Source organism: Scyliorhinus torazame, chromosome 12 (assembly GCF_047496885.1).
Source record: "Scyliorhinus torazame isolate Kashiwa2021f chromosome 12, sScyTor2.1, whole genome shotgun sequence".
NCBI lineage: Eukaryota > Metazoa > Chordata > Chondrichthyes > Carcharhiniformes > Scyliorhinidae > Scyliorhinus > Scyliorhinus torazame.
Genome location: NC_092718.1, coordinates 222318144 through 222344251, shown reverse-complemented (window position 1 = coordinate 222344251; position 26108 = coordinate 222318144). Strand labels below are relative to the sequence as shown.

The 26108-nt window shown below is 53.5% G+C and overlaps 1 protein-coding gene across 1 annotated transcript in view; it reads right to left on the bottom strand.

Moving 5' to 3' along the window:
• Positions 1–26108, bottom strand: part of pitpnab (phosphatidylinositol transfer protein, alpha b) — an 83180-nt gene that overhangs the window by 40419 nt on the left and 16653 nt on the right. Inside the window, exons 3-4 of the mRNA XM_072469990.1 lie at positions 16460–16551; positions 9882–9889 (exon numbers count right to left, since the gene is read on the bottom strand). Coding sequence (XP_072326091.1) covers positions 9882–9889; positions 16460–16551 — 100 coding nt within the window. The remainder of the gene's footprint in view (positions 1–9881; positions 9890–16459; positions 16552–26108) is intronic.

The window sequence follows — 26108 nt, the reverse complement described above, 5'->3', positions numbered from 1 at the left end:
CATCCTCTTTCTCCAGTGTCCAGTTTCAGATATTCCACCGGGCTGCTGCAGAAGCAGCTGCCTCCTGTGAGAGACAAGGCTGCGAATGGCAGTGGGGGCTTCAACTGTGGCAGGGTTGGGGTCACAGCCAGGGCTGCAACATGCCACGTCTTGCTGTTTGAGGAGTGATGGTGCGAGGAGCAGGGAGATGGGAGACTGGCCGGTGACAGAGCTGGGAACTCGGGAAACAAGGGAGGTCTCTGCATCTTCTTTCCCTTCCGACCACGGACCTGGAGACCCCCCTCCCCACACCCCCCCAAGTTCTTCCTAAGGTTTTCCAACTCCCTATCGGAATCAAAGAGGTGTGCGTGTTTCTCAATGTTAGTTGCTCTGTAATCAGTTTTATTCTGTACAGAGGGGGGCCTATCATAATCTTTCCAAATATAATGCACATTAGTTTTCCTAAAATTCAATCTGGAAGTTAGGGTGCATGTTAGGCATGGTAACTCAGCAAAGTGGGGTTTTCTTTGTGCTGGTATCTGCCGGTTGGGGAATTCAGTCAGTCCTATTCGGGATCAGCTCTTCTTCCTCAGCCACGTTTTGGGTTTCTCGTTGGCCCACCGATCGGGGTTTCCTTATTGGAGATTGTACAAGGGCAGAAGGGTCTAAATTCTCAAGGAAACAGGGATGTTCCTGAAGAACGCCGCTGCCTGCAACAGGGTCCGAAAAGTGCATCCTGCAGAGTTTCTTTCACAATTGGCTTTGTGATGGTTCTCCTGAGGCAAAGCACCCAGGGATTGAACTGTTTCAATCCATCAAAGGGCTCAACTGGCATGGTAAAGAGTAGGTAAAGAGTAGGTAAAGAGTAGGTAAAGAGTAGGTAAAGAGTAGGTAAAGAGTAGGTAAAGAGTAGGTTTTCAGGCCCACTATTTTGATACTCATGGCGCAGATTTGTTATTTGATATTCAAACACATGAATCAGGAGGAGGTGGCCACTCGGCCCCTTGACTCTGCTCCACCATTCAAGAAGCTTGCAGCTGGCTAGGCAGGGGTCTAGAGGGGGGGGAGGGGAGGGGGGGGGGGGGGGGGAAAGGGTTGCTGCTGCACTGGCCGAAAGGGAATGGGACACAGAAGAGGTGGTCGGGACGGGGGTCCCCCCTCTGGGGGACTGGAGGGTGAGGGAGGCGTGGACACGGGACTGGCCCAAAAAAGGAGATGGCTAGTCGGCGGGGCATGGGGGGGGGGGGGGGGGGGGGGGGGGGGGGGGGGGGTTGAGAGCCCCTCCAATCCGGCTGATAAAGTGGAATGTGAGGGGCCTGAATGGGCCGGTGAAGAGGGCTCGAGTGTTCGCGCACTTAAAGGGATTGAAGGCGGACGTGGCCATGCTCTAAGAGACTCACCTGAAGGTGGCGGACCAGGTCAGGTTAAGAAAGGGATGGGTAGGACAGGTATTCCACTCGGGACTGGACGCGAAGAATAGAGGGGTGGCAATATTGGTGGGAAAGCGGGTGTCATTTGAGGCCAAGACTATTGTAGCGGACAATGGGGGGCGCTATGTAATGGTGAGCGGTAGGCTGCAAGGGACGTGGGTGGTGTTGGTAAACGTATACGCCCCGAACTGGGATGATGCAGGATTCATGAAGCGCATGTTGGGGCGCATTCCGGACCTGGAGATAGAAGGCCTGATAATGGGAGGGGACTTCAATACAGTGTTGGATCCAGCACTGGACCGCTCCAAATCAAGGACTGGAAAGAGGCCGGCGGCGGCCGAGGTACTTCGGGGGTTTATGGATCAGATGGGGGGAGTGGACCCATGGCGGTTTGCATGGCCTCAGGCCAGGGAATTTTCTTTCTTCTCCCATGTACACAAAGCCTACTCCCGGATAGATTTCTTTGTTCTGGGTAGGGCGCTCATCCCGAGGGTGGAGGGGACGGAGTATTCGGCTATAGTCGTTTCGGACCATGCCCCGCATTGGGTGGAACTGGAGCTGGGAGAGGAGAGGGACCAACGCCCGTTGTGGCGGCTGGATGTGGGACTGCTGGCGGACGAGGTGGTGTGTGGGAAGGCGAGGGGGTGTATCGAAAGGTGCTTGGAGGCCAACGACAACGGGGAGGTGGGGGTGGTATGGGAGGCGTTGAAGGCGGTGATCAGGGGAGAGCTAATTTCCATTAGGGCTCACAGGGAGAAGACAGAGGGTATGGAAAGGGAGCGGTTAGTGGGGGAGATTTTGAGAGTGGACAGGAGATACGCAGAGGCCCCGGAGGAAAGATTACTTGGGGAAAGACGACGGCTCCAGACGGAGTTTGACCTGCTGACCACAGGGAAGGCGGAGGTACAGTGGAGGAAAGCGCAGGGGGCGACCTACAAGTATGGGGAAAAGGCTAGTCGGATGCTGGCACACCAGCTCCGTAAGAGGATGGCAGCGAGGGAAATAGGGGGAGTCAAAGATGGAAGGGGAGCCACGGTTCGGAGTGCGACGAAAATAAACAAGGCCTTTTATGAAGAACTGTCCAGATCCCAGACCCCAGCGGGGGAAGAGGGGATGAGACGATTCCTAGATCAGCTGAGATTCCCAAGGGTGGAGGAGCAATAGGTGGCTGGTTTGGGGGCACCAATTGGGTTGGAGGAGCTGAGCAAGGGTTTGGGGAGCATGCAGGCGGGGAAGGCCCCGGGACCGGACGGATTCCCGGTGGAGTTCTACAGGAAGTACGCAGACCTGTAGGCCCCGCTACTGGTGAGGACCTTTAATGAGGCAAGAGAGGAGGGGACCCTGCCCCCGACAATGTCGGAAGCGACAATTTCTTTGATCCTAAAGCGGGACAAGGACCCACTGCAATGTGGATCGGACAGGCTGATCTCGCTCCTCAATGTGGATGCAAAGTTGCTGGCAAAAGTGCTGGCCACGAGGATCGAGGACTGTGTCCCAGGGGTAATCCACGAGGACCAGACGGGATTTGTAAAGGGCAGGCAACTAAACACCAATGTGCGGCGGCTCTTAAACATGATAATGATGCCAACGGAGGAGGGAGAGGCGGAGATAGTGGCAGCTATGGACGTGGAGAAGGCCTTGGACCGAGTAGAGTGGGAGTACCTCTGGGAGATGCTGCATAGGTTTGGGTTCGGGGTAGGGTTTATCAGCTGGGTTAAGCTCCTTTACAGAGCCCCGATGGCGAGTGTAGTGACGAACCGGCGGAGGTCGGAGTACTTTCGACTGTACCGAGGGACGAGGCAGGGGTGCCCCCTGTCCCCCCTGTCGTTCGCATTGGCGATCGAACCATTGGCCATGTCATTGAGGGAGTCTAATAAATGGAGGGGGGTGGTCCGAGGGGGAGAAGAGCATCGGGTGTCGCTATATGCGGATGACCTGTTGCTGTACGTGGCGGATCCAATGGAGGGGATGGTGGAGGTCATGCAGACTCTAAGGGAGTTTTGGGAGTTTTCGGGCTATAAGCTCAATGTAGGGAAGAGTGAGCTCTTTGTATTACAGGCGGGGGACCAAGAAAGAGGGATAGGGGACCTACCGCTGAGGAGGGCGGAGGGGAGCTTTCGGTATCTGGGGATCCAGATAGCCAGGAGTTGGGGGACCCGACATAAACTGAATCTGACGAGGTTGGTGGAGCAAATGGAGGAGGATTTCAAAAGATGGGACATGTTACCGCTCTCGCTGGCGGGTAGAGTGCAGTCGGTCAAAATGGTGCTCCTTCCGAGGTTTCTGTTTGTGTTTCAGTGCCTTCCCATCATGATCACTAAGGCCTTTTTTAGGAGAGTAGGCAGGAGTATTATGGGGTTTGTGTGGGCGAATAAGACCCCGAGAGTAAGGAGAGGGTTCCTGGAACGCAGTAGGGGCCGAGGAGGGTTGGCGCTGCCAAACCTGGGGAGCTACTACTGGGCAGCAAATGTGGCGATGATCCGCAAGTGGGTGATGGAGGGAGAGGGGGCGGCATGGAAGAGGATGGAGATGGCGTCCTGTAAAGGAACGAGCCTGGGGGCGTTGGTGACGGCACCGCTGCCGCTCTCGCCGACAAAGTATACCACGAGCCCGGTGGTGGCGGCAACGCTCAGGATCTGGGGCCAGTGGAGACGGCACCGGGGTGCAATGGGAGCATCGGTGTGGTCCCCGATCAGGGGTAACCACCGGTTTGTCCCGGGGAAGATGGACGGGGGGTTCCAGAGCTGGCATTGGGCGGGGATTGGAAGAATGGGGGACCTGTTCATCGACGGGACGTTTGCGAGCCTAGGGGCACTGGAGGAGAAGTTAGAGTTACCCCCGGGAAATGCCTTTAGATATATGCAGGTGAGGGCTTTTGTGAGGCGACAGGTGAGGGAATTCCCATTGCTCCCGTCACAAGAAGTTCAAGATAGGGTGATCTCGGGTGTATGGGTCGGGGAGGGCAAGGTGTCGGAAATACACCAGGAGTTGAAAGAAGAGGGGGAAGCGCTGGTAGAAGAGTTGAAGGGTAAATGGGAGGAGGAGCTGGGGGAGGAGATCGAGGAAGGGCTGTGGGCTGATGCCCTAGGTAGGGTTAATTCCTCCTCCTCATGTGCCAGGCTCAGCCTGATACAATTTAAGGTGGTCCACAGAGCGCACTTGACGGTGGCGAGGTTGAGTAGGTTCTTTGGGGTAGAGGACAAATGTGGAAGGTGCTCAGGGAGCCCGGCGAACCATGTCCATATGTTTTGGTCATGCCCGGCACTGGAGGGGTTCTGGAGAGGAGTGGCGGGAGCAATATCTCAGGTGGTGAAAGTCCGGGTCAAGCCAAGCTGGGGGCTAGCAATATTTGGAGTAGTGGACGAACCGGGAGTGCAGGAAGCGAAAGAGGCCAGCATTCTGGCCTTTGCGTCCCTAGTAGCCCGTCGAAGGATCTTGCTAATGTGGAAGGAGGCGAAGCCCCCCAGCCTGGTGGCCTGGATAAATGACATGGCTGGGTTCATAAAGTTGGAGAGGATTAAGTTCGCCTTGAGAGGGTCTGCGCAGGGGTTCTACAGGCGGTGGCAACCGTTCCTAGACTATCTCGCAGAGCGTTAGATGAAGGTCGGTCAGCAGCAGCAACCTTGGGGGGGGGGGGGGGGGGGGGGGGGGGGGGGGGGGAGGAGCGGGGGGGGGGGGGGGAAGGGGGGACTGCCTGGGAGGGTGGATGAGCAAGAGATAACATGAAGGGTTGGGGAAACTGGCACGTACGGGTGAGGGCCAGTGTACAAAGCTGTGTAAATATATCATTTTGCCATGTATATATCTTGCTCTGCGCGATTTCTCGTTTTTTTTTTGTTACGGGGGGGGGGTTAGTGTTTGTAAGGGAGAAAAATTGTGTTAAAAAACTTTAATAAATATATTTTTAAAAAAAGAAGATTGCAGCTGGATTGTGAGCTCCACCCTACTTTCCTGCTGACCCCCCCCCCCACCCGACAACCTTTCACCGCTTTGCTAATGAAGAATCGATCCAGCTCTGCCTTAAACATATTCAAAGATTCTGCTTCTACCGCCTTTTGAGGAAACCACCCTCTCAAATTCCTTCTCATCCCGTCTTAAACGAGGGACCCTTTATTTTTAAAACAGTGACGTGGTATTGTCATGTGAGTGCCTTTAAGAATTGGATGTTTAAGAAATGTACCTTTAAGAAATGAAGCTGATCATATTACTGAAGTGATGTCACAGGAGGGGGGGGGAGCCGAGCTCACTTCGGCTTTTTGGGTTTTAGTTTGAGACGGCAGCTTGGGTGCGACTGTATTTTTGGCTGTGAGCTGCATTGCTGGTGATCTCTGCCATGAAGGACTATCTCTTAATCCTTTGGTGAAATCGGAATTGTAAAAAGGTCTCAGTATTGAATATAAATCTAATGTGCTTCTGTTTGAAGGATTTGTTAAGTCTTTTGGATGTGTAAAGGAACAGTTTGCAGGATTGGGTAGTGTTGTATTATTTTCGGGGTTATCTTTGAAGGGCTGGTAAGAGATCCAATGTTTATTTAAAAGGTTAATTTGAGTTCATGGAATAAACATTGTTTTGTTTTAAAAACCACGTGTCCAGAATTGTAATCCCACACCTGGGGAACAAGCCGTGTGCTTCAAAAGCAACAATCCATTAAAGGGGGGGGGGGGGGGGGAAGAGTTGGTTGAACGCCATGATACATTTTGGGGTTCTGAAAACACCTCTTCCATAACAGTATATATGCCCAAAGATGTGCAGGTCGGGTGGTGTTACAGGGATAGGGAGGGAGAGAGGTCCTGGGTCGGGTGCTCTTTCAGAGGGTCAGTACAGGCTTGATAGGCTCAATGGCCTCCTTCTGCGCTGTAGGGATTCTATAACAAATCATTTAAGAGGCAGGTTGTGCAGAAATCTTGTGAGACAGTGGAACTCTCAAACAGACGTCCCGTCAGCCCACTGACAGCCTCCACTTGCAACTGGCCTGGCCGCAGCAGGAATCTCCCATCTCTCCCCCAACAGTCTGAAACTATCTCGGTGTCGGTCACAGGGAGTGGGTGAAGAGAGTAGCAGACATTAGATAAACGTGAGGGAGGCGGGAACGGAAGGTTATGCTGATAGATTTTGGTGAATAAAGTTGGAGGGTGGGGGGGCCGCGGGGAGGGTGGGGGGGGCCGCGGGGAGGGTGGGGGGGCCGCGGGGAGGGCCGCGGGGAGGGTGGGGAGGGCCGCGGGGAGGGTGGGGAGGGCCGCGGGGAGGGTGGGGAGGGCCGCGGGGAGGGTGGGGAGGGCCGCGGGGAGGGTGGGGAGGGCCGCGGGGAGGGTGGGGAGGGCCGCGGGGAGGGTGGGGGGGCCGCGGGGAGGGCGGGGAGGGCCGCGGGGAGGGTGAGGTGGCCGCGGGGAGGGTGGGGAGGGCCGCGGGGAGGGTGGGGGGGCCGTGGGGAGGGTGGGGGGGCCGCGGGGAGGGTGGGGGGGCCGCGGGGAGGGTGGGGGGGCCGCGGGGAGGGTGGGGGGGCCGCGGGGAGGGTGGGGGGGCCGCGGGGAGGGTGGGGGGGCTGCGGGGAGGGTGGGGGGGCTGCGGGGAGGGTGGGGGGGCTGCGGGGAGGGTGGGGGGGCTGCGGGGAGGGTGGGGGGGCTGCGGGGAGGGTGGGGGGGCTGCGCGGCGGGTGGGGGGGCTGCGGGGCGGGTGGGGGGGCTGCGGGGCGGGTGGGGGGGCTGCGGGGAGGGTGGGCTCACTGACCATGGTGCTGGGGGGGATTGACATTGTTCTCTGTAGCAAAGAGCAAGTGTCGAGGCGGCTATGTTGCTGACAGGATTCCTCGCTCAGGGTTATAGAGGAGCTCATAGAGGAGGAGGACAGGATCAGGTTTCTGTGGTCGATGTAGGTACCATGACACAAGCAGGACAAAGAGGGATGTTCTGCGTCATCAGTGTGAGGAACTTGGCACCAAATTAAGCAGAACCTCAAAGATAATAATTTCTGGATTATTACCACAATCTGTTGCAATTGGCAGAGGGCACACAAGATTAGCCACACAAATAAGTGTTCACGGTGTGGGGAGAAGTGGGTTCCGGATTGTGGGAAACTGGCACCAGTATCGGAGAAAGTGGGGGCTGTGCCGTTGGGAATATCTATACCTGAACCGTGCTGGGCCTGGTATTCTAGCTGCACAACTAGAGAGGGGTTTAAAATAACACGGGGTCAAATTTGGGATGATGTGGTAAACCAAGAAGAGTGGAGACAAGACTAGAGAGGAATGCATTAAAGTGGGAAATGATAAACAGTCCATGCCGGGGGGGGGGGTAACCGACCCTCCGAAAGAGCACCCTACCTAGGCCCAATCCCGCATCCTAGCCCCGTAACCCCACCTAATCTGCACATCCTTGGACACTAAGGGCAATTTATCGCAGCCAATCCACCTAACCCGCATCTTTGGACTGTGGGAGGAAACCGGAGCACCCGGAGGAAACCCACGCACACACGGGGAGGATGTGCAGACTCCGCACAGACAGTCACCTGAGGCTGGAATTGAACCCAGATCCCTGGCACTGTGAGGCAGCAGTGCTAAGCACCGTGCCACACGGCAGTGGTGCTGAGTATATTGTTGGGTCTGTGGGCTGACAAATCCCTGGCTCCGGGTGGGCTTCATTCTTGGGTATTAAAAGAAGTGGTTCGGGGGGATTGAATTTTCCATAACTCCCTAGATTTGGGGAAGGTTCCATTAGATTGGAAAATAGCAAATGTAACTCTTTTGTTCAAAAAGGGAGGGAGACAATGCAGGAAACTACAGGCCAGTTAGCCTAACATCTGTCTTAGGAAAATGTCAGAAGCTATTATTCAAGACTTTTCAGCCAGAGAGTCAACATGGGTTTTGTGAAAGGGAAATTATGTTTAATCAATTTATTGGAATTCTTTGAAGGAATCACATGTGCTGAGATAAAGGGGGGCCAGTGGATGCACTGTACTTGGATTTCCAGAAGACATTTGATAAGGTGCCACATAAAAGGTTGTTGTGGAAAAATAAATCTCACGGGGTAGGGGGCATGGATTAACGATTGGCTAACAGGAAACAGAGTGGGCATAAATGGGTAATTTCTGGTTGGCAGGGTGTGAGGAGTGGTGTGCCACAGGGAACAGTGCTGGGGGCTCAACTTCCTACAATTATATCAATCACTTAGATGAAGGGACTGAAGGTACAGTTGCTAAATTTGCTGTTGGCCCAAAGATAGGTAGGGAAGTAAATTGTGAAGAGGGTGTAGGGAGGCTGCAAAGGGACACAGATAGGTTAGGTGGGTGGCAAAAATCTGGCAAATGGAGCATAATGTGGGCAAATGTGAAATTGTTTATTTTGGCAGGAAGAATAAAGAATTAAGCTTATTACCCAAATGGTGAGAGATTGCAGAGCTCTGAGGTGGGGGGGGGGGGGGGGGTCTGGGAGTTCTAGTGCATGAATCACAAAATGTGGGTATCCAGGTGCAGCTAACAGAATGTTACTGTTTATTGTTTGGGAATTGATGACAAAAGTAGGGAGGTTATAATTCAGTTGTACAGGACATTGGTGGGACCAAATTTGGAATCTCACTATTTAAGGAAGGGTGTAAATGTGTTAAACGCTGTTCAGACATCCCGCACATCCAGACATAGGAACAGCTTCTTCCCCCCCCCAGCTACAAGACTCCTCAACGACTCCCCCTCGGACTGATCTGTTCCCTGTAAGAACACTATTCACGACGCCCTGTGCTGCTCTTGCTCATGTATTTGCTTTGTGTGGCCCCTTGTTCCGCACTGTAACCAATCACTGTTTGTCGATGTACCATTTGTCAGTGTTCTCTGTCGATTATTCTCTTTGTCTACTATGTCCGTACTGTGTACGTTCCCTCGGCCGCAGAAAAATACTTTTCACTGTACTTCGGTACATGTGACAATAAATCAAATCAATCAATCAATCAGAAAGAGTTCATTAGACTAATACCAGGAATGAGGAAAGGTTGGACAGGTGAGGCTGTAATTTATAAGTGGAGTCTTGATTAAAAACTCCAAGATCCTGAGGGGTTTTGACAGGGTGGATTTGGAGAGGATGTTTCCTCTTGTGGGAGAACCTCAAACTAGGGGTCACTGTTTACTAATTATTTTTGCTTGTTTAAGACAGGCGAGGGGAATTATTTTTCTTTGGAACTCTCTTCCTCAAAAGCCGGTCGAAGCAGAGTGTCTGATTATATTTAAGGAAGAACTCGACAGATTCTTGATTAACAAGGGGCGGAAAGTCAGTTATTGGAGGTAGGAGGGAATGTGGAGTTGAGGCTACAATAACGGTCTTGTTGAATGGCAGGGCTGGGTCGAGGGGCCGGTTGCTGCTCCTAATTTTGTATGTTTGATGAAGTGCTACTCCAGAGGACGAGGTCCTATAACTAAAATCAGATCCTAGCCCTGCCCCATCTGCAGATGTAGTCACCGCCATCGACTGATTCTTCGAGAGACACTCACCGTAATGACTGGAGTCAGCAGCACAGAGCGACATAGGAGAGAGAAGAAAGGAGTGTAAATGCATTGCAACATTGGCAGGAACGATACATCAGAGAGTGGCTCATGGGCCAGGCAGTGTGGACAACCCAGTCAGCAGCACGAACCACAATCCCATCACAACATCGATATTGCACCATTAAACCCAACCAATTTGAACTAATGTTTCCATAAAGTGCTTGAAAACACTTTTGTCTGAAAGAGTCCAATTGGCCTTGAAACGTTAACTCTGTCTCTCTCCACTGATGCTGCCAGACCTGCTGAGTTTTTCCAGCATTTCCAATCTCCAGCTTCACAGTATTTTGCTTTCATTTTAGAATGAATATCTTCTTTGCTTTTTGCTGATTTTCTCAGGATCTGGTCGCCCCCAGCATTGACTGCCTTTCCACATTGCCCCAAGGGTCAGTACTGGGGCCACTGTGGGGCGAGGAACAGTGACGTACAAGAGCGACAGGCTCTCTTCCCCCCCGGAGAACCAGAGCTTTTATTCTCCATGACGATTTGGCAGCTTTCAAGGTCTTTTTACGCGATGCAAACCCAAGAATTGCAAAGTTACAGAATCCAATCCCTCGATGGGTTTTGAACTCTCAATCGCCGAGTTAGCAGAGAATTAAGGTCTTGGTCAACATACTTTACTGACGAGGCGAGTGCTGCAGAAACGCAGCCTTTTGTTTACTGCTTTTGAAGGCAGCCTCACACTCGTCCAGGAACCGCGGCAGATTTGATGCTCGCCCTGGATCAGAACCAAACTGAGTGACAGGAGGCAAATTAGACGGATTTTCAACTCCTGCCCTCTCCAAGGAAAGATGGGGAAGGGCACACAAAAATACCCGAGGTCCTTGTTAAGCCCAATAAACTGCAGACGCCTGGTTTGTACTTTACAGCACAAGCAACTTTTTATCATGTACATTATTGATTAAACGGACAGAAATATAACTATCTACTGCCCCTTTCCCAATTCCCCCGAACTAACACCACTCGCTACACACACAACACACACGGTGGGGGGGGGGGGGGGGGGGGAGAAAATAACAAAAGGCTAAGCGTCTTTGATGCCCTGGGATGACGTCCAGGCAATGTGGTTCTGAAGTTCAGCTATCGTTCAGATACTTTTTCCTTCTAGGTTGGAGGTGATATTCTCTGGCACGGTTGCCTCCTTCTCTTCAGACTCAGCGTCATTTCGAGAGAGAGTGAGAACGAGCGGTCCTTTCACTTCCAGGATCTAAACACTTCTGCCCAGTTCTCTCAGAAAGCACCATGCGGGAACCAATCACTGACCGTTGTCAGGCAGAACACTGTCCCTGAGAAACCGAGTCCCTCCAAAACTGGTTCCTGAGGTCCACTCAGTGCCGAGGAGTCTGGCTATGAACAAAACCTGGGAACAGGGTGTCCTGACAAGCAGGCTGCTTCAACCTGGAGTCTTCTGCTTAAAGGCACATTCCGATTATGGGTCCATGGACCAAATTAATACAATAAAACATAAAATAAATGGAATAAAGGAAATAAACAGGAAGGACTCTTACAATATAAACGGGCCGCATTCTCCCATGTGACTGCAGGTCAAAAGTGAGTGATCAGAATCCTCACACGGAGGAAGAGCGAGCTTTGGGTTCAAGGCCTCTATTTAACAGTACATGTTCTTACTGCAATATACACCTTGTAACAGGTAGCGGTTCAAGAACATAAGAACACCAGAACTAGGAGCAGGAGTCGGTCATCTGGCCCCTCGAGCCTGCTCCGCCATTCAATGAGATCATGGCTGATTGTTTTGTGGACTCAGCTCCACTTACCCGTCCACTCATCATAACCCTCAATTCCTTTACTGTTCAAAAATCTACCTCTGTTTGCCTTAAAAACATTCAACGAGGTAGCCTAAACTGTTTCACTGGGCAGGGAATTCCACAGATTCACGATCCTTTGGGTGAAGAAGTTCCTCCTCAACTCAGACCCAAATCTACTTCCCCTTATTTTGAGGCTATGCCCCCTAGTTCTACTTTCACCCGCCAGTGGAAACAACCTCCCTGCTTCTATCCCATGTGTTCCCTTCATAATTTTATATTCTAGAAGGTCCCCCCTCATTTTTCTAAATTCCAATGAGTTCAGTCCCAGTCTACTCAGCCTCTCTTCATAAGCCAATCCTCCCCACTCTGGAATCAACCTAGTGAATCTCCTCTGCACCCCCCCAGTGCCAGTACAGGAGGCAGCTCACCACCACCATCTCAAGGACAACTAAAGGTGGGCAACAAATGCTGGCCTAGCCAGCAACACCCACATCCCGCAAATGAATTTTAAAAAGTAATCGAGGCCGCCACACTAAAGCAATCCCAAGAAAGTGCTGCATTGTCAGAGGTGCTCGAGGGGCGAGATGTGAAACCGATGCGGCCCCCGCCCCTCCAATCTGCATGTCCAGGGGGATGAGAAAACATCCCAGAGCAGCACGTGATGAGCAGGTTACACATCGCACTGCTACTCGAGGGATCAGGCTGTGCACAAAAGGTCAGCTGCATTTGCATACATTCCCGTGACTGCACTGCAAACTCATTCAGCACCCAAAATAAAAGGTGAGTGGCCCCGTCACATTTTATAAAAGGTCTTCTCTGCTCAAGCCTGATCTAGTTTGCTCCTATCGGCCTGCAGGCTTAATGAAATATTTACACGGTTCTGAAGTGACACTATTATCGCAGACTGCAGGGATCCAGTATCGCTTCACTGTCATGGCAATGTCACATTCCACCAGCGCTGCAATACGGCTGATAAATTAAAGAGGAATAAGGGACCTGCAGGTCTGGCATCTTTGTTACCTTTGCTTTATCTGTGGCAGATTACACTTCAGAGAACAGAGAGTGTGGCGAGGTTAATCACCATCACTCATCTCAGCACAATCCTTTACAATGGGTAGCAGCAGGTGAGGATGCTTGCAGCTGGGTTTTAGTCGTGTTCTTAAAGGGGCAGCGTTCGCCTGGAAGGTGACATTGGTCGACTGGGCTCCTGTTTAAAGGCAGCAGAACTTTGGAAGAGGATCGATTTCAAAGGAACTAAAATGATCGAGAACTCAGATACAGAACACTGTCAGCACACTCTCCCCAACAGCATGCCCTGCCCAACCTCTCCCCCCTCTCCCACCCACCCACCACCACACTGTCAGCACTCTCTCCCCGCGCTCCCTCTCCCCAACATGCCCTGCCCAACCTCTCTCCCCCCCACCCACACACCACACTGTCAGCACTCTCTCCCTGCGCTCCCTCTCCCCAACATGCCCTGCCCAACCTCTCCCCCCCCCCACGCACCACACTGTCAGCACTCTCTCCCTGCCCTCCCTCTCCCCAACATGCCCTGCCCAACCTCTTCCCCCCCCCCCCCGCACCACACTGTCAGCACTCTCTCCCTGCGCTCCCTCTCCCCAACATGCCCTGCCCAACCTCTCTCCCCCCCCACCCGCACCCACCCACCACACTGTCAGCACTCTCTCCCTGCGCTCCCTCTCCCCAACACACCCTGCCCAACCTCCCCCCCCCCCCCCCACCACACTGTCAGCACTCTCTCCCTGCGCTCCCTCTCCCCAACACACCCTGCCCAACCTCTCCCCCCCCCACCACACTGTCAGCACTCTCTCCCTGCGCTCCCTCTCCCCAACACGCCCTGCCCAACCTCTCTCCCCCCCCCCGCTCCCTCTCCCCAACATGCCCTGCCCAACCTCTCTCCCCCCCACCCACACCCACCCACCACACTGTCAGCACTCTCTCCCCGTGCCTCCTCTCTCCAACAACATGCCCTGCCCAACCTCTCTCCCCCCCCCCCCAACCACACCCACCCACCACACTGTCAGCACTCTCTCCCTGCGCTCCCTCTCCCCAACATGCCCTGCCCAACCTCTCCCCCCCCCCCCACCCACCACACTGTCAGCACTCTCTCCCCACGCTTCCTCTCCCCAACATGCCCTGCCCAACCTCTCTCTCCCCCCCCCACCACACCCACCCACCACACTGTCCGCACTCTCTCCCCGCGCTCCCTCTCCCCAACATGCCCTGCCCAACCTCTCTCCCCCTCCCCAACCACACCCACACACCACACTGTCAGCACTCTCTCCCCGCGCTCCCTCTCACCAACAGCATGCCCTGCCCAACCTCTTCCCCCCCCCCCCCCCACCCACACACCACACTGTCAGCACTCTCTCCCCGCGCTCCCTCTCCCCAACATGCCCTGCCCACCTCCCCCCCCCCCCCACCACCACACTGTCAGGACTCTCTCCCCGTGCTCCCTCTCCCCAACATGCCCTGCCCAACCTCTTCCCCCCCCCACCCACCACACTGTCAGCACTCTCTCCCCACGCTCCCTCTCCCCAACATGCCCTGCCCAACCTCTCTCCCCCCCCCACCCACACCCACCCACCACACTGTCAGCACTCTCTCCCTGCGCTCCCTCTCCCCAACATGCCCTGCCCAACCTCTCCCCCCCCCCCACCACACTGTCAGCACTCTCTCCCTGCGCTCCCTCTCCCCAACATGCCCTGCCCAACCTCTCTCCCCCTTCCCCAACCACACCCACCCACCACTGTCAGCACTCTCTCCCCAACATGCCCTGCCCAACCTCTCTCCCCCCCCAACCACACCCACCCACCACACTGTCAGCACTCTCTCCCCACGCTCCCTCTCCCCAACATGCCCTGCCCAACCTCTCTCCCCCCCCCACCCACCACACTGTCAGCACTCTCTCCCCGCGCTCCCTCTCCCCAACATGCCCTGCCCAACCTCCTCTCCCCCCCCACCACACTGTCAGCACTCTCCCCGTGCCCCCTCTCCCCAACATGCCCTGCCCAACCTCACCCCCCCACCCACCCCCACCACACTGTCAGCACTCTCTCCCCACCCTCCCCAATATCATGCTCTGACCAACCCCCCCACCACCAAAAAACAGGACTCTTCAGAAATTCGCCAAAGAGATTCCAGGGTTGGTTTAGCACAGGGCTAAATCGCTGGCTTTGAAAGCAGACCAAGGCAGGCCAGCAGCACGGTTCAATTCCCGTACCAGCCTCCCCGAACAGGCGCCGGAATGTGGCGACTAGGGGCTTTTCACAGTAACTTCATTTGAAGCCTACTTCTGACAATAAGCGATTTTAATTTTCATTCTTGGGGTATGAGTACCATTTGCAAGCCCCGGAATACATTTCGCACCACGGTTGATCTGGAGGGAGTGGTGTGATCCACCTTCTCGACTCTCTGGTACGGAATGGCTCGAAGGGCACTTCAGAAGTTTAGGCTGGATGTTATTTATTTATTTATTTTATAAATTTAGAGTCCCCAATTCATTTTTTCCAGTTACGGGGCAATTTAGTATGGCCAATCCACCCACCTGCACATCTTTGGGTTGTGGGGGTGAGACCCTCGCAGACACGGGGAGAATGTGCAAACTCCACACGGACAGTGACCCGGGGCCGGGATCGAACCTGGGACCTCGGCGCCGTGAGGCCGCAGTGCTAACCACTGCGCCACCGTGCTGCCCCAGGCTGGATGTTAAATCAAACCAAGTTTCCTTTGAAAGGATAACAACGGATTTTCTACCTTTTTTTTTTGTTATCGGTTATTTAGCTTGCTGTTTTGAGCTTCAGACCGGAGTGGGAAAAACTGGTCGGAAGGAACTGTGAATGGATTAACTTGACTGCTGGGGGAAACAGAAACTGTTGAGAGGGATGGTCGGTCCCTGTTGAGAGGGATGGTCGGTCCCTGTTGAGAGGGATGGTCGGTCCCTGTTGAGAGGGATGGTCCGTCCCTGTTGAGAGGGATGGTCCGTCCCTGTTGAGAGGGATGGTCCGTCCCTGTTGAGAGGGATGGTCCGTCCCTGTTGAGAGGGATGGTCGGTTCCCGTTGAGGGGGATGGTAGGTCCCTGTTGAGAGGGATGGTCCGTCCCTGTTGAGAGGGATGGTCCGTCCCTGTTGAGAGGGATGGTCCGTCCCTGTTGAGAGGGATGGTCGGTCCCCGTTGAGAGGGATGGTCCGTCCCTGTTGAGAGGGATGGTCGGTCCCCGTTGAGAGGGATGGTCGGTCCCTGTTGAGAGGGATGGTCGGTCCCTGTTGAGAGGGATGGTCGGTCCCTGTTGAGAGGGATGGTCGGTCCCTGTTGAGAGGGATGGTCGGTCCCTGTTGAGAGGGATGGTCGGTCCCTGTTGAGAGGGATGGTCGGTCCCTGTTGAGAGGGATGGTCGGTCCCTGTTGAGAGGGATGGTCGGTCCCTGTTGAGAGGGATGGTCGGTCCCTGTTGAGAGGGATGGTCGGTCCCTGTTGAGAGGACTGGTAGGGCAAGTGCAGTGATTTAGGCTGGTAGAGCGTCGAAAAGGAATCCTATCAGCTCCACACCACACCAACCGCAAGCCCGATTCACAAGTTAAAGGTCAGCAGTAACAGGATTGGTTTATAATCAAGCCAATTCAACTTGGTTTCAGTTTATAACAATACGATTTGGACATCAGTATAATTGTCGACTGCCCTCCCCTCACCACCCACCTCTGCCCCAGTCCAATGCACAGGATCTGAAGGAATTGCACTTACCAGTTCGGCAGTACGGATACGCGTTCCACGCCTCCTCATGCACATTCAGAGCTCCCTCGGGAGCCAACATCTGCACAAATCTGGGCACCTTGCTGAAAGAACAACATGGTTACTACTTCTCACGTCTCACCTTAAAGACAAGTTTAGGATGGACGTCAGCAGCCGCCATGCACCTGATGAGGTGAACAAATCGAAACGGCTTCTAGTTAAAGCAGCAGTGCTGCAGATCGTGGCGGCACTTCAGAAACTGTTGGAATGGGGGGCAAACTGGAGGGTCTTTTTGGTTGGATGGGTCAGGGTGAATTGTGTGGCCTTCTTTACATAGAAACTAGGAGCAGGAGGAGGCCATTCGGCCCTTCGAGCCTGCTCCGTCATTCATTATCATGGCTCATCATCCAACTCAACAGCCGAATCCCACTTCCCCCCCATATCCTTTGATCCCCTTCGCCCTAAGTGCTACATCTAATTGCTTCCTGAAAAAATACAATGTTTTGGCCTCAACTGCTTCCTGTGGTGATGAATTCCACAGGCCGACCACTCTCTGGGTGAAGAAATTTCTCCTCATCTCGGTCCTAAATGGTCTACCCCGTATCCTCGGACTGTGACCCCTGGTTCTGGACACCCCCACCATCGGGAACATCCTTCCTGCATCCACCCTGTCCAGTCCTGTTGGAACTTGAGGTTTCTACGAGACCCCTCCTCATTCCTCTGAACTCCAAAGTCTAAGTCCTTACATTCTGCTGAACTCCAGCCAACTTTAGTGTCTTATCTTATGATCATCACCCAACAGAAATCATAGAATCCACACAAACATATGAATTAGGAGCAGGAGGAGCCATTCAGCCCCTCGAGCCTGCTCCGCCTCTCTATAAGATCATGGTTGATCTGATTGTGGCTTCAACTCCACTTTTCAGCCCGACCCTAATAACCTTCAAACTCTTTGTCAGTCAAGAATCTAACTAGCTCAGCCTTAACACTATTCACTGACCCTGCCTCCACCAGTCTCGGGGGTAGAGAGTTCCAAAGATTCACGACCCTCAGAGAAAATAATTCTTCTCATCCCATTCTTAAATAGGCGACCCTTATTTGTAAACGTGTCCCCCTAGTTCTAGTCTCTCCCACAAGAGGAAACATCCTTTCGAAATTCACCCCGTCAGGATATCGTCGGTTTCAATAAGATCAGCTCTCGTCCTTCTAAACTCCAACAGATACAAACCCAGCCTGTCCAACCTTTCCTCGCAACTGCCTAACCCCCACATCCCAGGAATCGAGTGAACCTTCGCGGTATGGCTTCCAGCACATTGATGTCCTTCTTATATAAGGAGACAAAAACTGTACGCAGTATTCCAGATGTGGTCCCACCAATACCTTGTATAACTGCAGCAAAACATCCCAACTTTTATGGAGCATATACAGAGTTAGTGTTGCGTGTGTACGGTAACCGGTTCTCTGTGCACAGATGCTGATGTGCACAGAGTTAGTGTTGCGTGTGCACGGTAACCGGTTCTCTGTGCACAGATGCTGATGGTCCTGATGAGCCTTTCCAGCATTTCTGTTTTTGTTGCGAATTCCAGCATCTGCAATATTTTGCTTGTATCCTTACTTTTATATTCCTTTCCCCTTTCAATCAGCAAAGACATTCCATCTGTCTTCCTAACCACTTGCTGTACCTGCAAACTAACTTATTGTAATTCATGGACCAGGACACCCAGATCCCTCTGTACCCCCGCTCTATCTCCATTTGAACAACATTCTGTTTTTGTATTCTTCCCGTCAAATTGGACAGGTTCACATTTTCCCCACATTATACTCCAGCTGCCAAAACTATGTCCCCTTTGTAGACTCCTCGTGTCCTCTTCACTGCTTACTTCCCTATCTACCTTTGCGTTATCAGCAAATTTAACAACTGCACGTTTGGTCTCACACGGCTTTGAGAGAGTTCACGGTGTCCCTGCCCCAATGCCTTAGAGTTGGACAAAATGCATCATAAACAGTGAGCTGGAACCACATCAGAACTTAACCTCACCCAGGGCAGCACGATGGCACAGTGGTTAGCACCGCTGCCTCACGGCACCGAGGTCCCAGGTTCGATCCCGGCCCCGGGTCACTGTCCTGTGTGGAGTTTGCACATTCTCCCCGTGTTTGCGTGGGTCCGCACACGAGTGCGGCCTCAACCGGGACCTGGGATTCATGTCGCATTACATTCATCCCCCACCATCTGGCCTGCAAAATCCTACCAACTGTCCTGGCTTGAGACAATTCACACCTCTTTAACCTGGGGTTACCCCATCTCTGGATCTGTAAAGATTCAATCACCTGCTAATGCTCGCATTCCAAGCATTGTCTGGCATCTTTGAATCTGTCTATATATATATATATGTTTCTGGAACATACCTCTTCATTCACCTGAGGAAGGAGCAGCGCTCCGAAAGCTAGTGACATCGAAACAAACCTGTTGGACTTTAACCTGGTGTTGTAAGACTTCTTACTGTGCCCACCCCAGTCCAACGCCGGCATCTCCACATCATGTCAACCCAAAGATGTGCAGTGTAGATGGATTGAACACGCTAAATTGCCCCTTAATTGGAAAAATGAATTGGGTATTTATTTTTTAAAAACCTCACCCGACTTTCATTCTCGGCCCTAGTCACCTATATCGTTTTCCCAACTAAGCCCATCTCAAACTGCAGGAAGAAAGACTTGCGCTTTTCACATCCACCAACATCCAATTAAGTACTTCTGACTTGTAATCACTGATGTGATGGTCATCGGTCAACATATGCACAGCAGGGGGGACTTCCGCTTGCGGCTGAGCTTCGGCAGCTCCCGCTATAACGGACTTTTGGGCTCTCCAGAGGAGCCCCAACGGAAATTTTATGATTTAATCCCGTGTGGGAAGGTGAAGTAAGGTCCCCCCTTACGTTGTATGGCGGAAATTAGCGGTGGAGCGTCGGAGAAAGAGGCTCTGGAGCAGCGGCAAAAACGAGGGGGAAAAAACAAGATGGCGGAGGGCGGAGATCGAGCAGCATGGGGGGCCGGACCAGCAGGGTTTCCTTAAGCGCTGTGTGGAGGAGCTTAAAAAGGAGGTGCTGGCGCCAATGCTGTTGGCAATCGAGGGGCTGAAGGAGACCCAGAAGGCACAGGCGGTGGAGCTTTGTGAGGTGAGGGATAAAACGAATGACAACGAGGACGAGATCCTGGGCCTGGCGGTAAAAATGGAGACGCATGAGGCGGTGCACAGGAGGTGGGCCGAGAGACTCGAGGTCCTGGAGAACAGGTCGAGGAGGAAGAATCTCCGGATTCTGGGTCTCCCTGAAGGGGCGGAGGGGGCTGATGCCGGGGCGTATGTGAGCACGATGCTCCATTCGCTGATGGGAGCGGAGGCCTCTCCGAACCCCCTGGAGCTGGAAGGGGCTCACCGGGTCCTGGCGAGGAGACCCAAAGCTGATGAGCCGCCAAGGGCGATAGTGGCAAGGATCCATCGCTTTGCGGACAAAGAAAGTGTTCTGAAATGGGCCAAGAAGGTGCGGAGCAGTAGATGGGAGAATGCGGTGATCCGAGTCTACCAGGATTGGAGCGCGGAGGAGACAAGGAGGGGAGCTGCTTCAACCGGGCCAAGGCGGTGCTGCACAAAAAAAAGAGTCAGGTTCGGCATGCTGCAGCCTGCGCGACTGTGGGTCACTTATCAGGACAGACACCATTATTTTGAAACGCCAGAAGAGGCTTGGACCTTTATCCAGGTGGAAAAATTGGACTCAAACTGAGGGGCTGTGGTTGTGGGGGGGGGGGATGTTGGTTGTATACGGGGTTGTAAATATGGGTAAAGAATATTTCATGGGTGGGACGATGGATGGGGATGTGGGTAGAGTTCTGGTTAAAATTATTTTCCCCCCCCTGTAGACGAGATGGTGGGGAATGTGGGCGTCGGTGCTGGAGGGAGGTGAGACTCGGGGATGGGGGAACTGGGACAATGGCCGCAACAGGAGCTGCACCACAGGGGGCGGGGCTGGCTCAGGAAAGCGCGGGCTTTTTCCAACGCTAGGGCGGGGGGGATGGAGGAAGGTAAGGAGGAAGAGAGACTCCCACACGGGGAGATCAACGGGAAGGCGGGGTCAGCAGAAGTCAGCTGACTCACGGAAGTAATATGGGGGGAGCAAAAGTGCTAGATGCGGATCTAGCGGGGAGGGGGGGGGGGGGGGTGGAGGGAAGGGGGGGACATTAGGGTTGCTGCTGCACTGTCCGACAGGGAACTGAACATGGAAGAGGTGGTCGGGGCGGGGGTTCCCCGTCTGGGGGACTGGAGGGTGCGGGAGGTGCGGGCATGGGACTGGCCTAAGATAGGAGATGGCTAGTCGGCTTTGGGGGGGGGGGTGTAGCCCCCCAATCCGGCTGATCACGTGGAATGTGAGAGGCCTAAATGGGCCGGTTAAGAGGGCCCCGAGTATTTGCGCACCTAAAGGGACTGATGGCAGACGTGGCCATGCTTCAGGAGACACATCTGAAGGTGGCAGATCAGGTCAGGTTAAGGAAGGGATGGGTAGGACAGGTGTTCCACTCGGGGCTGGATACGAAGAATAGAGGGGTGGCAATATTGGTGGGGAAGCGGGTGTCGTTTGAGGCAAAGAACATAGTAGCGGACAATGGAGGCCGATACGTGATGGTGTGCGGTAGGTTGCAGGGGACGGAGGTGGTACTGGTAAATGTATACGCCCCGAACTGGGACGATGTTGGATTCATGAAACGGATGTTGGGGCGTATTCCAGACTTGGAGGTAGGGAGCTTGATAATGGGTGGGGATTTTAACACGGTGCTGGACCCAGCATTAGATCGTTCCAGATCTAGGACGGGAAAGAGGCCGGCTGCAGCCAAGGTGCTCAGGGGGTTTATGGATCAGATGGGGGGAGTAGATCAGTGGAGATTTGCCAGGTCTTTGGCCAGAGAATTCTCTTTTTTCTCCCATGTACACAAGGCCTACTCCCGGATAGATTTTTTTGTTCTGGGCAGGGCATTGATCCCGAAAGTGGAGGGAACGGAGTATTCGGCCATAGCCATTTCAGACCATGCCCCGCACTGGGTGGAGCTAGAGCTGGGGGAGGAGAGGGACCAACGCCCGTTGTGGCGGTTGGATGTGGGACTGCTGGCAGACGAGGAAGTGTGTGGGAGGGTGCGGGGGTGTATCGAATGGTATCTGGAGGCCAACGACAATGGGGAGGTGCAGGTGGGAATAGTGTGGGAGTCGCTGAAGGCGGTGGTCAGGGGATAGTTAATCTCCATCAGGGCTCATAGGGTGAAGAGAGAGGGCAGGGAGAAGGAGAGGTTAGTGGGGGAGATTTTAAGGGTGGACAGGAGATATGCAGAGGCCCCTGATGAGGGACTACTCAGGGAGAGGCGAAGTCTCCAGACGGAGTTCGACCTGTTGACCACGGGGAAGGCAGAGGCACAGTGGAGGAAGGCACAGGGGGCGATATATGAATATGGGGAGAAGGCGAGTCGGATGCTGGTACACCAGCTCCGTAAGAGGATGGCAGAGAGGGAAATAGGTGGAATCAAGGATGGCAGGGGAACTACGGTGCGGAGTGCAGGGAAAGTGAATGAGGCATTCAAGGCTTTTTACGAGGAGCTGTATAGGTCCCAGCCCCCAGGGGGAAAAGAGGGGATGCGACGATTCTTGGACCAACTGAGGTTCCCGAGGGTGGAGGAGCAGGAGGTGGCTAGTTTGGGGGCGCCAATTGGGGTGGAGGAGCTGGTTAAAGGACTGGGGAGCATGCAGGCAGGGAAGGCCCCGGGGCCGGATGGGTTCCCGGTGGAGTTTTATAGGAAGTTTGTAGACCTGTTATTCCCGTTGCTGGTAAGGACCTTCAATGAAGCAAGGGAGGGGGGGACCCTGCCCCCAACAATGTCGGAGGCGACGATCTCTTTGATCTTGAAGCGGGACAAGGACCCACTGCAATGTGGGTCGTATAGGCCGATCTCGCTCCTCAACATAGATGCTAAGTTGCTGGCAAAAATGTTGGCTACGAGGATCGAGGACTGTGTCCCGGGGGTGATTCACGAGGACCAGACGGGGGTTGTAAAGGGCAGGCAGCTAAACACCAATGTGCGGAGGCTACTGACTGTGATAATGATGCCATCGGTGGAGGGGGAGGCGGAGATAGTGACAGCTATGGACGCGGAGAAGGCCTTTGACCGAGTAGAGTGGGAGTATCTCTGGGAAGTGTTGAGGAGGTTTGGGTTCGGGGGAGGGTTTATTAGTTGGGTTAAGCTCCTGTATAGAGCCCCGGTGGCGAGTGTGGTCACGAACCGGCGGAGGTCGGAGTATTTCCGGCTGTATCGAGGGACGAGGCAGGGGTGCCCCCTGTCCCCTCTGCTGTTTGCATTGGCAATTGAACCTTTGGCCATGGCGTTAAGGGAGTCGGGGAAATGGAAGGGGGTGGTCCGAGGGGGAGAGTAACATAGAGTGTCACTGTACGCAGACGACCTGTTGCTGTATGTGGCGGATCCAGTGGAGGGGATGGTTGAGGTCATGCAGATCCTATGGGAGTTTGGAGATTTTTCGGGCTATAAGCTCAACGTGGGAAAGAGTGAGCTCTTTGTGGTGCATCCGGGGGATCAGGGAAGAGGGATGGACGACCTACCGTTGAGGAGGGCGGAAAGGAGCTTTCGATACTTGGGGATTCAGGTAGCTAGGAGCTGGGGGGCACTGCACAAACTTAATTTGACGCGGCAGGTGGAACAGATGGAGGAAGATTTTAAAAGGTGGGACATGTTGCCACTCTCGCTGGCGGGCAGGGTACAGTCGATTAAAATGGTGGTCCTCCCAAGGTTTCTTTTTGTGTTCCAGTGCCTTCCAATCGTGATCACCAAGGCTTTTTTTTTTTATAAAGAGGGTAGGCAGGAGCATTATGAGTTTTGTGTGGGCGAGCAAGACCCCGAGGGTAAGGAGGGGGTTCCTGGAGCGTAGCAGGGATAGAGGAGTGTTGGCGTTGCCGAATATGGATGGCTACTACTGGGCAGCCAACGTGGCGATGATCCGTAAGTGGATGATGGAGGGAGAGGGTGCGGCGTGGAAGAGGTTGGAGATGGCGTCCTGTAAAGGAACGAGCCTGGGGCGCTGGTGACGGCAACGCTGCCGCTCTTGCCGACAAGGTACACCACGAGCCCGGTGGTGGCGGCAATACTAAAGATCTGGGGGCAGTGGAGACGACACAGGGGAGCGTTGGGAGCCTCGGTGTGGTCCCCGATTAGGGATAACCATTGGTTTGTCCCAGGAAGGATGGACGGGGAGTTTCAGAGCTGGCATCGGGCAGGGATTAGAAGAATGGGGGACCTGTTCATCGATGAGACGTTTGCGAGCTTAGGGGCGCTGGAGGAGAAATTTGGACTACCCCCGGGAAATGCCTTCAGGTACATGCAAGTGAGGGCGTTTGAGAGGGGGCAGGTGAGGGAATTCCCGCTGCTCCCGGCACAGGGGATTCAAGACAGGGTGATTTCGGGCATATTGGTCGGAGAGGGCAAGGCGATATACCAGGAGATGAAAGAGGGGGAGGCTTTGGTAGAGGAGCTGGGGGAGGAGATTGAGGAGGGTCTGTGGGCTGATGCCCTGAGTAGGGATAATTCCTCTTCCTCGTGTGCCAGGCTCAGCCTGATACAGTTTAAGGTTATTCACAGAGCGCATATGACAGGGGCGAGGCCGAGTAGGTTCTTTGGGGTGGAGGACAGATGTGGGAGGTGCTCATCTTGCTAATGTGGAAGGAGGCGAAGCCCCCCAGCATGGAAGCCTGGATAAATGATATGGCTGGGTTCATAAAGTTGGAGAGGATTAAGTTTGCCTTAAGAGGGTCTGCGCAGGGGTTCTACAGGCGGTGGCAACCGTTCCTAGACTATCTTGCGGAGCGTTAGATGAAGGTTGGACAGCAGCAGCAGCAACCCCGGGGGGGGGGGGGGGGGGGGGGGTTCTGGGGGGCATTTGAGCAAGAAAACACATGAATGATCCGGAAAACTGACATGTACGGGAGGAATCCAATGTACGAAGTTCTGTATCTTATTGACTTGCCATGTTCATGTCTTGCTATGCGAGCTTTCTTTCTTTTTTGTTACGGGGGGAGGGGGGTTGTTTGTATGGTTGAAAATTTTGTTAAAAAATTCTTAATAAACATTTAAAAAAAAAAAAAACATGGGAAATCTGCTGTACAGCAGTGTTTTAATGACCAGATAAACTGTTATTTGTGCTGCTGCTTGAGGGATAAATATTGGCCAGGATACCGGGGGGGAACTCCATAGAACATAGAATTTACAGTGCAGAAGGAGGCAATTTGGGCCATCGAGTCTGCATCGGCCCTTGGAAAGAGCTCCCTCTGTCAGCCCACACCTCCACCCTATCCCCGTAACCCCTCCTCACCTTTTTGGACACTAAGGGCAATGTATCGCGGCCAATCCACCTAACCTGCACATCTTTGGACTGTGGGAGGAAACCGGAGCACCCGGAGGAAACCCACGCACACACGGGGAGGATGTGCAGACTCCACACAGACCCAGCGGGGAATCGAACCTGGGACCCTGGAGCTGGGAAGCCACAGTGCTAACCACTGTGCTACCGTGCCGCCCTTGATTATTTTATTTTTTTTAAATAGTGGCATGGGATCTTTTACACCCACTCAAGCAGGTAGATGGGGCCTGGGTTTAACGTCTGAAAGACGGCACCTCCAACAGTGCAGTGCTCCCTCAGGACTGCACCAGATTTTCAACTTGTATTCGAGCCCTGGTGGAAACAATGTATTACCCCACCTTTCTCCACGGCACACAGTTTCCTTCTGTCTGAATTTTAATTTACTTACGACAGTTACAGCATAGCAACTCGCTACACTTAAAATTCATGCACGTGAGGAACATCCAGAGAGACAACAGACACTACATAAAGCCAAGGCCTTTGTTCCTCCCTGTTTCTCCCAAATAGCTGTCTTGCTGTTGCAATGCATGGTCTTTGATGGGAAATTCTAATCGCCTCAATTTACCCTCCCTCCTGCACAGTAACATCAGAGGGGCAAGATAGAATGGGGGTCGAAATGATGATTCCAGTCCACTGCTCTGGTGCCCCAGGACATTGTCAAGAATTTAATTTACACACCTTTTCTTTTTTAACAGAATGTCATGATATGCAAACATGCAACCAATGAACACTCAGAATAGGACACAACCAATGGGCAGTCAGGACACTCAGAGGTGGCATCACCACAAGGGGGCATGACATAAACACTATAAAAGGGATGAGGCACTCACACCCTGCCTCTTTCCACAGACAGACATCTAGAGAGTTAGACAGGGTTGATCAGCATCACACCCCAGCACGTGGCTTAGAGCAAGCTGGCACAGTTAGACTGAGTTACTGCAGTTAGATTAGCAGAGAGTCGAAGTCATTTGAGAACTGTGTTAATAGTTCAATAAACACGTTGAACTCATTTCAGAGTCTGGAGCATCCTTTAGTTAAGACTGCATCAAGTAGCAGCCCGTGTTATCCGAAGCAGCAGAACACAACACAGAACACGGAGCATCATTGATTCCGAACGCTGCTAATATGATAACAGGAGGTGGTTAGACAGCTTCGGGAGAACAAATACAGGAGCCTGAAGGTTTATTGGGAAGGAACAGAAGG